At 37.6% G+C, this 15,764-nt stretch overlaps 1 protein-coding gene across 1 annotated transcript in view; it reads right to left on the bottom strand.

Annotated features, from left to right (window-relative positions):
* OLA1 (Obg like ATPase 1) overlaps nucleotides 1–15,764 on the bottom strand; it is an 87,207-nt gene that overhangs the window by 29,921 nt on the left and 41,522 nt on the right. Inside the window, exons 5-6 of the mRNA XM_088527044.1 lie at nucleotides 7,161–7,241; nucleotides 6,811–6,908 (exon numbers count right to left, since the gene is read on the bottom strand). Of these exons, the coding sequence (XP_088383170.1) occupies nucleotides 6,811–6,908; nucleotides 7,161–7,241 (179 nt within the window). The remainder of the gene's footprint in view (nucleotides 1–6,810; nucleotides 6,909–7,160; nucleotides 7,242–15,764) is intronic.

Raw genomic sequence — 15,764 nt, 5'->3', positions numbered from 1 at the left:
CAGAATAGGTATTATATTATAATGATTTATGTCTGTTTGTGCAAAAATAAGACTGAAAAACTTTTCTTTACTATTTTCCTTCCTGCCTGCATAGTGTACTTATCTCCCAAGAATTGTGAGGGATGACACCCCCCCTCTTTTTTTTTTTTTTAAAGCAGTTATAGGACTCTATACATCTTTAGGAAATTACTTAAGCCTTATTTCCTGACTTTGCAACCTATGCTCTTGTTATTTATAACTGCCATGTTGTAACCAGGTGGACTGAATTTTTTGAAAACAGCTTCACCATCAAGTACTGTTCATTTGAAAAACATTCTAGGAACATTTATTTGGAAAATCTCTACTGTCCTAATGTGGAGACCAGAGTTTACAGTTGGCACAGAGTAAACCTGGTGTCAGAGATGCACCATTACGTGGGTGAAAATCTGTGCAGATACAGTCAGTTTATAATCTCTGAAAATCGGGAGTTCGTGCGCTCAGTAGCAAGTACCATTCTTGAATTCAACACGGAAGGATCTCAAAGATTAATCTCTTTCTCTAACCCAGCACCCATGTGAGATTGAAGTACAAGAGAGAAGTCAGACTTCTCCTGGAAGGTGTTTTGGGGACTGGGGCCAGGTCACACACCAGAACTGAGATCAGGGAACGAATCCTCCCTGCGCTTCCCTCCTCCTGCAAGTCCCAGCTCCTGCTGTCACCAAAACAATACACATTTACATGCAAAATGGACAGAGGACTCCAGAGGGAGACACAATGTGACAAAACCAAAGAAAAAGGAGAAACCATCTGGCACAGATATGGGGAGAAAATCGGTGCTATAAAGTGAGGCAAAAATTCTGGAACAGGCAGGACTCAGTGAAAGGTCCCTGGAATTGGTAAGTCAGAGCTGCAAGAAGTTAACTGTGAATGTCAGGGCATAAATGCTAAAAAGACTGCAATTAGCTGATGGAGGAGAAATTAATTTGTATTCATTAATTAATTTAAGACATAATAAAGAATAATTGTTTATTAAGCAAACAGCATGCACTACCCCTACTACAGTAGGTAAACACTCAGTGAAAAATACATAGGATTCTTCAGTTAAAATAAAATAACAAAGGAAAAAAGCGGAATCGCACAGTGTTATGTCTCAATCAGAGAAGTATGAGGCCTGGATTCTGGATCTTCTCTGCATACTTGTCTTTAGAACTTTTGCATGCAAAACACCATTACATATAGATAATATTGACATCTTTTAACATTTTTTCAAACACTTTTTAAAAATTCTTCTGTTGTATGGCAGAGACAGTGCTATATATTAAAAATTTCTAAATTTTCCAAATATGTCAATATATAAAATTGCCTTAAATCTTTAATAAGCTATATCAAAGAAACTCCTTAATACCACAGTGATATTACAACTTATAATTGTGACTTCAAAAAATCTGCAGCAAATATATTCCCTTTAAAAAAAGAAAAATGAACAATTTATCTGCCTAAAAGTTAAAAACTTTAAAGCCTGCTTTAAATATACACTAAACAAAATTCAGAAATACACATAATCCTGAAGCTAAAATTAGTGAGATTAACCACATTGTGCACCAACTCAGGTAGCTCGCTACATAAACAATACGCTGATATTTTCAAATATCTGTTTGCTCTAAAGGCTGTAGCTGACTTAAGATTATTTTCCACACTGAAAACGATGTATTTGTTTCTGTCTGCACGGCAGAGGCATATTAGCAGAAATAACCCTTTTTTTAGAAAAGGAGATACTTTTTTGTCTACATAAACTTAAATTCTTTATTTGTAGCAGAATTTGCTATGTTCATGTATTTCAGAGAGCACTGAAATGTGAAGAAGAGTGGAAAGTGGAAGGAATCTTTCTGGCATTTTTGCGGGATTAAGATAAAGACATTTCATTCTGATGGTCAACATAGTTTCAATTATAAAAGAGATGGAAATAGTCTCCAGCAGTTCTTTCTCTTATTTTTATTTCCTATTAATTTATTTATTAGGGCTCTTATCTTTATACTGCTTGTTAAATCATGTTTTGCTTTGTAGTATGTCAAACCAATACCATGAAAAATTACTCTTAATGAAAACCATGCCCTCTTTTGCCACATACTTCGTAGCATCATCCTTTGAACCTGCTGGAAGCAGATCTATGCAAAAAAACTCTTTTGAAAGGTGTCAAACCAAAATGCAAGTAAGAGCCTAGGGAAAAACTTGCACTTGAAATGTTTTTATATCAAGATCAAATACTTATCACTAACAAATCTAAAAAGAGCATATAGAAATAAGTGACTCCAGAACTTCTCCAAAGCCACACATTGCGCACAAACACGACGGGAGGTTTGGGAGCTCAGAGTAATTTCCTTGTTGTGGGGAGAGAGCTCTGTTAACTCTTTGGTTTGTTTTACACAGGCCTGCTGAAGACATGAGGTCTTTCTGGATAGCATTTCTTCTCCTCTACCAAACCCCTGGCCTGGATTGCATTCTATCAGCACAAGATGTTGCCCTGCTGCTTTGCCAAGATGGTGAATATACAACTATTTTATCTATTCTGCCAGTGGACACGTATTTGCAGAAAGAAACAGAGTGATACAGATCCTGAGCTGCCATCAGATGATAACATCTCTTGGTAACTAGTCTAGAAGTGAAACACTGACGGAAGGGGATCAGAAATTAATTCATACCCAAATCTACGCAGTCTTCTTTATACTTTATTCTGCCCTTCCTTTCCTTGTTTCGGACTTTACTTTCTGCCACCCCTGCCTCCCCTCCACTTTTTTATTTGGAACATCTGAAGCAATATGGAAAAGATGAATAGAAAAGGATTATTCCCTCTCATACTACAAGATCTAAAGAGCATCAAATGAAATTACGATGTGGCAGATCCAAAACAAACATAAGGAAATACTTCTCCATATAGCACATAGTTAAACTATGGAAGCCCCTGCTCCAGGATATTGGGATGCCGAAAGTATACTTGTGTTCAAAAGGTCAATGAATAAATCCATAGAACAAAAATCAGTCGAAAGTTATTAACCACAAGTATATCATCTGGCTCCACCAGTGCTACAGACTGCTGGAAGCTGGGCACGTAGCCTCCGCTTAATCCGTCACGTAGCCTCTGCTTAGTCCATTCCTACACTCTTCCCTGGACAGCTGCGAGTGGCCTTGCAGAAACAGGATCCTAGAAGACAACGGACCATTCAAAGGACTATTCATCTGATCCAATATGGCTATATAGTTTAAGAACACAGGAAAAATATACAAATTAAATGGAAAGTCTTATTTATGACGAGTATTTCTTTTTAATTACAGAGGATGTAAAATATTTAAAGGGAGAAACCCTATTCTATCGGCACCATCATTTTGCTTTTTGTTAGTAAAGCACCATGGAATTCTGAGATAAGTCTTGAAAGTAACATCAACACACAGCTGGACACTCAAGAAGTCCAAGTTAAATTAGAAATGTTCATAGATGTACATCAAGCCTCAAACGAGGCCCGGGGGACACGCGCAGGCCCTGCCGCCCCGCTCTGGCTGGCTCTGCGTGTCCGCAGGCAGAGTCCACGGCAGAGCCCCTGAAAGGGCCCTCCCTGTTCAGCAAGGCTAAACACACACCTTTAGTTAGGTGAGGGGCTCATAAATCTCCGGTCCTTGGTTTGTGTGACATCGTGCAACTCAGCAGTTGCAATTGAGCACTATTTGCTTACTCAGAATACCTGCATAGTGGTAACACTCACATACAGATAGACCCTGTTAAGGCAGCAGAATCATGTAAGAATTATTAGGAATTACTTAAAAAGGGCTCGAGTATTCAGCGAGAGGCCAGCAATATGCAGTAAAAACGGTTTCAGTGGATTCCCCCTCTACAGCACCGTGATTGCTGTCATCTGATCATACCACAAGTGCGCCTACCACAGCTGCCATGTCAGCCTCTCTTCAGGGGCGACGTCTTAATCATAAATCAACTGAATGACTAATTCAACACTGTTAAAACCAGCAAGTAGCTGCTTGGAGCCAGTCCAGTTTCTACATCTTCCAAAAGGTCAACACACCTACTCAAACACACAATAGTCCTATCTTTCACAGTGTTTTCTTCTTTTCTAGGATTGAAAAATAACGTTTAACACTTCAATGCAAGTGTGTTTTAACTAACGATTAAAATGTTCATTAATTCTGACAGGGTGACCCAGTAAAACAAAGAAAATTTAAGTTTTCTCTCTCATACTCACAATCAAAAAACTCCCCCCCTGTTTGCTGTGCTTTAAATACTTTTCTAGTTGTAAAAGACTTATGAAAACGTTTTATTGCTGAGTATTTCCTGCATTAACCTTTCTTCTGTTACAGTAATATTATGAATTAAGCTAAGGAATAAACTTTTTCAAGTTGAGTGACTAATCTAAATGTGGCTTAGATTTCAATTACGAACCTCTACTCCTCAAAATAATAATAAAGTCACAAATTAAGTGACATCTAACAGCAAAATATATTCTAATCACTTACATCTGTTTGAGCCACACAAATGACAGAAGCTTACCGTTAGCATCCCTCACAGAAAAAATTTATTCTGCACTTATATATAAAAGCCATGTTGAATAAACAGAGGATTTAAAGCTGTAGCAGAGTGGCTGAATGAAGGAAAATGGCAATCTTTCTGGTTCTAGTAGATGCCTTTCCCTATCACACAATGTTTCCCACTCATAAATACATGACAAATACTTCCTCAATCATTTTTTACGAGCAGGGATGCACAGGGGGTAGTCAATGGCTAGCTTGAGGGAAAATAGGAACAGCAGGAGGCAGAAACTGTACTGAAAATGGCTATGTGGTAAATTCTCTTCTGGAACATCACTCAGCTACCCAGGCTTTGATCTTTCAGCTACAATTACACTAACATCCATGAGATCTGGAATTTCTTTTTAAAACTAAATCATTAATTGCAATAGAAATAGTTAAATCATTTCATTATACGGCTCCCCAATACAAACATTGGGCTTTTTTTTTTTTCTTTACAAATTAAAAATTGTAATTTATACAAAGATTGGCTTTCAATTGGATTTAACTATGTCATCATCACAACCAGCCTCACAAAAACATGGGGTGACTGGCGACAGCTAAATCACAGACTGGCGTCTCCTAAGTAGTCTGTCTACCATTAGGGTCTGGGAAATGGTATTTACTGTACAATTAGAGCCAGTGAGCTCTACCTGTAATCATCCAAATACAGGTGTGAGGATCCTTTCTTGGACAAGGAAACCGACTCATCCATTTTCACATAAACTTCCTGTCTATACTGTTATAGCAAACCTTAGGAAACCTCTATATCCACACTTAAAAAAAAAGGAAAAAAAAAAAATCACCTGACAATAATAGAGAAATACTGCTTTCCTGATTTAGGAGACTTTCTTCGTTATAACCAATTTCAATGTTTCAATCATATTCACAAAATATTCCAAGGGCAAATAAATTCATACAAAATTATAAAGTTTGGCCAAATAGGAAAAACTTATTACATTTCTTATCGATTTTATCTAAAGCCTGTGTTTTGGGGCTGAGAGGACTTTTTGGAGCTTTTTGTCATTAAATAGGTTAAATTTTATTCTTTAATACAAACACAAAATATCTTGGAGTATCAAAAGGACAGTTTTAGTTGCAGTAATTTCATAGAATTTATTCTAATGATTTATTGGAGTTAACCATCTGACATTAATTATTGTTTTGGCTTCCAGTCTATGAATGTTTATTTTTCAGTTTAAAGCCTTCTCACTCTTTGATATCATATGGAAATGAGAATTTTTAATGGAAAATTGAAACCATGTGCATCTAAGTACTTAATGAAGTACAGGGAGAAACAGAGGGTGCACTTTAGGAGAATTCAGATATTCCGCTTTGGATACTTTTGATTTATTTGGATGAGTTACATGCATATATCTGTTCACAAACACACATTTATACATCTTCAAAGTATCTCACAAGTGTTTAAAGATCTGAATACTAAAAAAGGTTTTCCTAAAACAAAATATACTGTTATTGATTTTTCTTCTTAGAATATTATTCAATTTGTTCCCTCCTCCACAAATCAAATGTTTATTCCTTCTAGAGATGCATGCATGACGTGCTATTCCACGGTGTTTTTGAACAGCAGATACCCACCATTTGCCTACCATGCAAGGACTGGATCTTCACGCAGTTCACTGAACGTCTGTAAGATTGATTCTGTAACCATCACGTACTTAAGTCATAATATTGATGACAGGAATACCCGACTAAAATCTGCACTGCTCGTGACACTAAGGATCATCAAAACAGGCCTATAAACTGGAAGCAAAGTGTGAACACGGGTAAGGAAACCAGGCACCCAACTGCAAACAGAAGTGCAATGTTAAAAAATGCAATTTTGCCAGTTCGAAAGATTTCTGTGCAGTTCACAAAGCTTTAGTTCTCTGGCATGAAGGCTTTAGTCCTTTGGAATGAAAAAGATGTCATTCAGATGATCAGTATTACATAACATGACAAAACCACAGGATTTTATAAATCAATCTTTCTAAATCATACCTACGTTCTTCACAGCTACTAAATTCATACAAAAATATAAGGAGAAGGACTTTCTTCTATTCCACCAGTCCTTCGGAGTTTCACCATATGCATTGTACTCAAGCAGCATATCAATGGGAGCATAAATAAGAAAAGTTCAGCATAGCTTTTCCTACTATTTTAATTAATACTTTTTGGGATCTTAATGAGCAAGGAATTATTCACCACAGAAACACGTGGAATAGGAACATAAATTTAGATATCTAACTTGAGCACACTCACCATTTGTTTTTCTTTCTAATGTAGTCTTTTTCAGAAAGATTAACCAAATAGATCATTGGCTTTGATGTGAAAAATAGGTGTTTGTTCAGAACATCGATCTAGAATGAAAAATATAAGAACAGAACTTTAAATAGTCACCTGAATTAATTTTAGGACTCTCTCTTCTTCATGACATTTCTGAGGAAGCAACAGAATTAAAGAAAAATACACAGACAGCACTGGTAAGCACCAAATGTTTTGATAAATTTAACATTCAAGATACTCAAAATTAAAAAAAAAAACCTTCAAAAACAGACAATAACAGGTAGCAAAAGTAGAAGTCAGTGCAGGGGATAAAATTTATAGCCTACCTCTTTGTCATTCCAATCATGATAGAATCGGACAGCTTTCTTTTCATCAATTACCCAGGTTTTGATTTTGCACATTATGTCCTATGCAAGATCGAGAAAAAACAAAGTCAAAAACTCAGCTGGATGTCAGAGAATTCTTTTCTATAAGCAAGGCATTTAGCCATCAATATACAAAACGTACACACAAATTAAAAAATAGATAGTATCTCAGAGAAATAATGACAAAAAAACCACTACTTTTAAAAGTCACTCAAAAGAAATGCTGAGAATTAAAGCAATGCAAAGCCCATAATTAGCAAGTTAAATAGAGGAGATGCAACACCACCTCTCTTCATCCAAAAAATTAGCAGAGCTCATAAGATATACGTAAAAACCTGGATATTTTGGATGGCTTTTCAAACTCTCTAAGTCGCAACACTTGTGCGTGCGGCGGGAGAGACCACGCACAACATAAACATGCCATTAAGGACGGGGACTGGGTGGGAAGAGACGCAGCGAATGCATTTTTTTTTTTTTTTAAAGAACCGTTAGCAGAAGAAATTGAGCCTATTATTGACGATCCACCCTTCAAGAAATTAATTCAAATGGCCAAAGCCCTTTTTTATCCCGCATTAATTTTTCGCCAACACCTTCTCCCTCCCCCCCAGGCGGGACCTGCCAGAGCCTCCATTACACAATGGCGGGCGCCTTGCACCGGTGACCTCCAACCAGCTGCATTCACTTTCAGCACATCTCTCGCGGCAGGAAATCTAAAGGCCTTTTAGTTAGCGAGCGAGTGTGCATTCAGGAGGAGTAACTGCAGGAAGAGCCCAATGTGCTTTGTTTCTCTGGCCTTTCTTCACAGAAAGATTAATCATCTGTGAAATGGAAACGGCAAACAGCAAGTGACACAAACTGAACCCTCCGCGCCTTCCCTCATCAGTTGTGTGGCGCCGCGGCGCAGAGCTGCGTGTGGCGAGGCCCTCCTCGCGCGCAGGTGTTAATAAAAGCCTCGCGGGGCTCGAAGGTCACACTCGCCTCTCCTAGCAGTAGTACATTGGGGAGTCGCTTTTTTTTTTTTTTTTTTGTACATAATTCACAATCATACTTTAAATAATGCATCTTTAAGGTTGTAATTGACGCCATGGTGAATTAAGATCTTTAGAACACAAGGAAACATTCCCCAGGCTGCTGGGCGCGCACGGTTTTTACACTTGGTGATCGGCGGCTGAAGCATATGTATAAACAAGCACAAATAACACCAGTATTTACTATGGTCCTTCTCGGTCTTGCAGTCGCTTTAAGGAAAAACAAGGAAAAAGCTCTTCTAAATCTTCAGATCCTGATTTGAAACCCTCCAGGAACAGGACTCCCTGCAGATTTTAACAAGGAAGGGGCAAGCTAAAACTTTTAATGAAATCTAACACGTTCTGCCTAAGAATAATCACTTTTACTCTCCGATAACTGAATTTCACTCATAAATGTTTAAAAGTGGCTAATATAACACCATTTCCTACAAGGAGAAGATCAAAGTGCTATATTACAAATGCATTATGATTAAAAAAGCACTGCGCAGCTTTGCTATTAACTGTTCTTTAAACCCTAAAAGGCTTCCCATAGATCTCACTTGGCACTGCATATACAACCTTTGACAAGTAATGTAGACCATTTTTATTCATTGCCTAAAATTGTAGGCAATTATGTGCGTCACACTGGCCACCTGCAAATTCTGAATGCCTGCTCCAGTTGTCAGAGCAAAAAACTAATGTCGGAGGGGATTAATCTAGGGGGAGAGAGTCCTCTTTAATGGCTCCAGCAGGTGAAATGGCCCAGCTGGTTACTGTGATGAGTGGCCAGAACAGCTTATGTAGAGACATGCAACAAGATTACACATAAGGAAGAAAACAGTGGCACCATCTTATCTTTAACCATGTGCGTTTCTTACTTTTTAATTAGACAATCTAAACAAAATAAGGGAAGCGATTCTACCCGTAAGGACTCTTACAACAGGATCGTTAGCCTCAACTTTTGTTTAAATATATATGAAAATCAACGCAATCCCAAAGATTCCTGTTAAGCAGTGAAGGAATTCTGACTTCACAGTATTTCGGATTTTAAGGAAATGCTGCAGGTACCCATTGTGTGGCTTTTGGCACAGCAATTTCCCCAACAGCAATGCATTGCTGCATATTAATTAGAGAGTAGGGGGAAGAAAAGGGAAAAAAAAAAAAAAAAACAGAAATTACACTATAGTAAGAGTTGAAAAAAACAATTTTCAGGGCCTATGCAGCAATTAAATTATTTTTAATCCCACTGAAAGGGTAGCTGCATAACTGACAACTTCTGGAAAATTTCAAGCATCAGTGCAGTAAATAACATTTTCTCTTTCTGAAATATACACAAGCATATAATTTCCAATCAAAACTTCTCTTCATATGGCTACAAAATTGGACATAGACCTAATTTTTCACAGTTCGGATTTAGGTACCTAACCATGCAGTGTGAGACTGCCGTCCTAGAGGGACAGTTAAGCAGGTACTTTCTAGCAGGAGGCTTAAGCCCCGCTTCAGCGTTTGAGAACTTTCTGCACAAAACAACAGGAACTTATGTAAATGCAACACCCATGTCTGAACGCGGTGCAGTAGAGAGACACAAAGAAAAAATTTTGATATTATTATTCATAGTAAAATTTTATTTGAAATATTCAGGCAGACACACGTAGCAGAATGCGAGGCAGACAGTCTGCAACTTAAGGGAAGAGATGGGCAAACACGGATTGCCCCTCATCCTGGTGGGGTCCCACTTAAATGAGCCTTAATACAATTCCTTAACAACAAATCTGTCAAAAACTAGTAATACAAAGAAACGCAACTTTATCCCCATATTCCTTTTCCATCCAGCTGCACCAATAATCTAACGTCAAACAAATGAAAGCAAAAGGCTTATTTTAAGTTCCATTTAATTTAGTATCATTTTTAGTTTTATTCATTGCTTCTATTTAGGCCTGATAAAAGAATATGAACTGACCTTTTTATCTTCGCTATCATTGCAGCACTCATTTAAACATATTTAATCATTACTCTAGTTAACTCCAGAATGCCTAATAACAGAACACAGAGCAATGATCCACTTTGTTTAATTAGTTCTGGCGTCCCCAGTTCCACACTTTGAGGTCACTCTGTCACTGGCAGAATGATCCACTTCTTGTTTGATGATGGGGTAGCTTCATTTGGTTTCTCAGCTAGCAGTATTATAACAATCACCATTTAAAACACTACAAAAAAAGGCAAAATTCTACTATCCAAATTCCATACTATTACAAAGGAATATGAAAAACAAATACCATAAATATCAAATATCACTTTGCGTTAAACATAATTAATTTCTGGCTATATCTTTAGCAATATATTTAGCCTAAGTGAATGTTTACTCTGTCTGGCCCTATTTGATACACTGATTTTAATTTAAGTCCTGTTCTCACTTTGAAAACCAGCACTCAACCCACGGATATTAAGCAGGCCCTTAGCAATAATTCTCAACAGAAAAAAGTCCTATGAACAAATGCATTTAAATTACGTTTATATTTATCAAGGCTGGCTTGTGAGAAAAATGTGCATGCATGTGCATACGCTAATACACTCTTTGGATGGATGATAGCAATGATGTGTGCCAGTGCCAAATACTTTGTGGAGCATCAGGGACTAAACTAAAGCTTGGAAAACTCTCTTGCCTACTTGGCACCAGGGAATTGTGAGTTTGTTGTTATAAATTAAAAGGGCATGTAATTAACTTCCGCAAATTTAATAAAGAAGTAAGTATTTGTGAGGATTATCACTTCACACTTCAGAGTGCAAGTGGCTTCTCCCCGGCTCCGCAGGCAGCGCTGACGTCCCAGCCACTCCGGAGCGCGCGCGCCGGCGGTTCCCCCGGCTCCCCAGCCGCCCGCACCCTGGAGGGAGGCATTTCTGGGAACCCTGCGGACTGTTTCTTACCACTTTATTCTTTTCTACCCCTTCAGAAGGTCAAGATCTACTAGCTGTCCAGCTCCCTGCAAACCTCTCACACGCAGTAACCATGCTTTATTATCTTTTAAGTATAGGCAGCACAATAGCAGAGTGACCACGTGGCAAAGGAGGCAAGGTGGCAAAAATTCTACCCACCTCAGGACAAGGAGCAGCTAAAGCCTTACCCTAGCTCTTAGTTTGTTCTCCTCAGTTCATGCAGGAGTTTGACAGCATAGCACATCAATAGTAAAAGCTGTAACGTGTAATTCATATGTTCACATTCCCCTAAGGAATCTGGCTGGGTAATGTAAGGTATTTTACATTTGAAAACACTGCAAACATGAAATGGATTCAACACTATCTAACAGGTAGGTCTCAGAATGCAAATGTAAATCAAAAAATCTAGTGAGTGTGTTTCTGGTGGAGCTCCAAATAAGTGATTTGCACATTGCTTATGTTTTTTTTAAAGACCATATTAGTGGCATAGATTATTAGAATAATAAACGAATAACAACAGAAACTTGCATAATATATGCCTTTCAAACTAGCACACAGAAATCATATAGCTGAAGGCTGAAGCTTGACAAATACAGACTAAAAACATGTTCTTACTTGTCAACATGAAGGATAAGTAACCACTACCACAGCTCACTCAAGTTACAGCAATTTATCTCTACCTATAAATATTTAAATAAAAGATTAAAATCTGTCCCCCAAGATTATTTCTTACAGTTGCACTGAAACTACAGTGTAAGTGGGATTCGCAGAAGATCATTATTCCCTCTGACCTTCAAATAACTACAAAGTTTCTTCAGATACAGATAGAGACCTATTCTACTTGAGATGGCGTGTTATCAAGAAGTTAAACTCTGCTTCTCCAAAACCAATTCCTTGTGCCCAAATCCATTTCTGACATAACATGACAGAACTGGAAGGTGACCACAGCACTTTCCTTCATGGCTTTCCTTAAATCTTTCTATTGCAAAATTAGTTCTATTTAGCAACACCACCATCTCTCTCTATTGGGGGGTTCTCAACAGAGTCTCACTCTATTTAAAAGAATGACATCAAAGTTAGAAAACAAAACAAAAAGTCAAACAATGTTTAGAAATGATGTTTTGTTTAAAGCATAATTAAGTTCTAGACTTTGAGAAAAATACTAGATCACATCTGCCAAGCGTTGGGTGCTTAAGTAAGTTGTAGCAGCTGGGACTGCCGCTACAGCAGGAAAGGACAAGTCAGGTGCTGAGTCCGCCAGGTGCCACTGAGCTCTCGAATGGCACAAAACACTGTCTGATCTCCTACAATTCTCCTGCTCACTGACTTTAGTAAAAATACAAAGCAGTAGTAGTGGATTTAGGACAAGTGTATTATCCTTTCCGCTATTCAGCCCCTTCTAACAGAGCCAGTACAAGATATACATGATATAAGATTTGTACATGATATAAAATTTACTCAGAGTGAGACGCCAATAATGTTCATGCAAATACTTCCACCCAAAGTGTTCTACAGGCATCCTAGGCAATGTAATATATGTTAATAATCTCAAAATTCTCCCCAACAGGCTAGCCTTACGGGTCCTAAGACATGATACAGGAGATATCCACCTGCAGTTTCTCAAAGGAAAAAGCAGACACGAATACAGAAACCAGCATATCTATAAGTGATTATTTCTAGCATTTCAAATTTCCTGGAATTTAGGGTAGAGAAATTGTACTGAAAAGAAAAACTACACATCATCTGTAGAGACCCACTCATCTTTTCAGAGACTGAGTCCACACACATTTATTTACAAACAAATCCATATGTGAATGTGTCCATTCTGTAAGTGAATTATGCTGAGAATAAGGTGTTTCCCCCCCATCCCCAGAAAGCATTCACTCTGTTCATAGAAGTTATTTTGGAGCACGTAAATCCTACTTTTAAACCACACCATCGCTTGATGTGGACATACCCAAAGAGATGCTCTTTGCCAGAGTAGTAATTTCTATTCACTGTTAAAATCTGTGCAGGAAAGATCTGCCTTGACACAAACTATTTAAGCACTGACTTCTCTCTTTGTCTCCTTATAACATCAAATGAAATCAAAATGTGTATTTATGCATCATGTACTTGCACCTCAGGCTTCACTACCAAATAATGCACAAACATCTGCCATGGATACTTTCCTGTTATGTTCAAAATGTTCTTCGGAATGAACTTTAATTTCCTCTAAATACCACATTAAGCACTGTAAATGGTCCACTAAAGATTTTAGGCATAATCATATACATTAAGAATACAAATATTTTCTTGATTCCCTAAGATTTAACTTACTAATTATAATAGAAAAGCCACTGTCAAAAAGAATGCCAGGAATATACATATGCACTGTTCCACCTTGGGTGAAACAAACCAACCTCACTAGCTCTCCTCAAAAGGAGACCACAGCATCTCATTTTTAAAAGCTTTATTAAAGTAAGCTGCTTTTATCTTCAACTTGGAATGAAAGAAAGGTGAAAATTCCCAACTGGCATCATCAGTTAGACCTGGCAGAACTCTGGTGAACACTTGCAGTACAAGGTCAGCAGAACCCTGCTCAGCTCTACTCCACTGCTGCATTACAAATAAATAAATCAGGATGGTTAAATGGAAGGGAGGAAAAAGCAACAGAGCTACATATTGTATCTGCTAATAGAGGTGCACACCCTGTGGCTATGGTCATTGTATCAATTATTAGTTCATCACCCACAGCAGAAACAAAACAAACCTTAGTGCATTTTCCAAGTGAAGTGTGCATTAGACAGTCCTCCTGCCCTCAAAGCCGGGTCTTCAACTATTCTCTTCATAATTCAAATATTTTTTTCCTCTAAAAACTGTTCAATTTCAAAAACAAATCGTATTTTCAAGTTTATTTTCGATGGAATTTAGATATCTCACAGGACTTGTAAAAACACCCTCTGGGCTAGAAGTTCAAACACGGTGGACGCTGCATCCTTTCAGCAGGAAATTGCAAGTCCAAACACAGTGGATATTGATACCAACCTAAAGATCTTCTGTTCCTATCACTGAAGTAAATAATCTGTGTGAGCTCCACTGTAAACATTTATTCTTGTGGTCAGCTATGTCAAACATGATACAACTACCATTAGGAATTAGCCTGTGTTGGAATTTAAGATTCGGTGCAGTTAAAGGCATGGATGGTGATGACCAGGGAGGATCAGTGCCTAGAGACTAGGGTCACACAGGAAAGGTCATGAAAGAGACCCCAGGAATAATATTCACTTAACTATATTACATTGTATTCACTTGAAGACTTCCTGAAAGTGAAGTCTCATATATAATATATACTTTAAAAATAAATTTTGAAATTGAAGACCCATACATTTATACATGACTTATGCATGATACTTTAATTTTAATTTGAAGTCTCCTGCTACATGAAGATGACAGATGAATAATAAGCTAATAACAAAGTTTAACTCAACTTCTTTCTCACATGCTTCTGTAGAAACCAGCACAGACAGACTTAAAATATCAGAATTGCTTTGATTGCTTTCTGAAATGATACTTGCACTACTTTAATACATGCAAATAACAGGGGAATTTTTATTCGGTAATATCTCTTTAGAAGGTTAGAGCCAAAACAATATTTAAAAGTACACTGAATCTGAAAGAAGAGCACCCTTAGTAAAAGCAGAGTAATTTCTAAGAAGCTAGAGGAACACTTGAAGAACATGTCAAATTACACACGTAAAGGAAGCTATTCCAAGCCTATGTCAACACTACGTGTTGCTGATCTTGGCCCATATTGTGCCATTGATTTTTAAGTAGGATTTCAACAAGATTTCACTGATGGCTCTTTAACAGCAGTTGGCTGTTTTATTTCTTCTGACAGGGATTGCAAAATCAATTCTGAGAGACAGCACGAGCAGTTAACGTGGTATTCAACTGCAAAGCCAGGTCACCGCACAAAGGTGAGCGTACTGACTGTACGCAGCCTGGCTCCAAAGAAGAAAAATAGTAATTCTGAAGTTAGAATAGAGCCACAAGAAGGGAGACATCAAATTTGCCAATAGATGTCATATTTAAAAGTGCTAATAAGCATTTTCCCTTTTTTTTTTTTTTAAAAAAAAAAAAACACTTCTTGGAGATTTCAGATAATCAAATCACAGTTGCTGAGGCTTGCTAGTAAAGAGAATTTCCTAAAACAGACAATTCATGTTTATGAAATAAGGAGAACTTCAACTTTCCATCAGGGTCACACAGCAAAGTCCCCTTCAAAGCCAACCAGAAGATTACACAGGTCACTCGGAGATGACGATCTCTTTGAAAACAGTAACTTTGCCTTAGCTTTCATATTAAGCTTATCATTAGATTCAGTAATCAGCCAATGAGGAAACGTGCCTGATAAGATCAATACTCGGTTTGCTTTTCTTTTTTCAGCTCCTCCTCCATTCCCTAACCTTACATAGTGTTTTCCCTCAATAGATCTCAGTGCTTTTTATAAAAAAAACGGGAGAGGATTGAAAATGCAATTCAAGTGTTGGATGTTTTTGTTCAACGTTCTTCAGTAAAGAAAGTAAAAAGCTAGAAAGCAATATAGGTAAAAAAGCTTTCAATATTTTGATTTGAACAAGCC

This window comes from Tinamus guttatus, unplaced genomic scaffold, assembly GCF_059628265.1.
Source record: "Tinamus guttatus ecotype Peru unplaced genomic scaffold, ASM5962826v1 Tinamus_guttatus_pri_ptg000260l, whole genome shotgun sequence".
NCBI classification, from domain to species: Eukaryota; Metazoa; Chordata; class Aves; order Tinamiformes; family Tinamidae; genus Tinamus; species Tinamus guttatus.
This window is presented reverse-complemented; position numbering and strand designations above follow the sequence as displayed.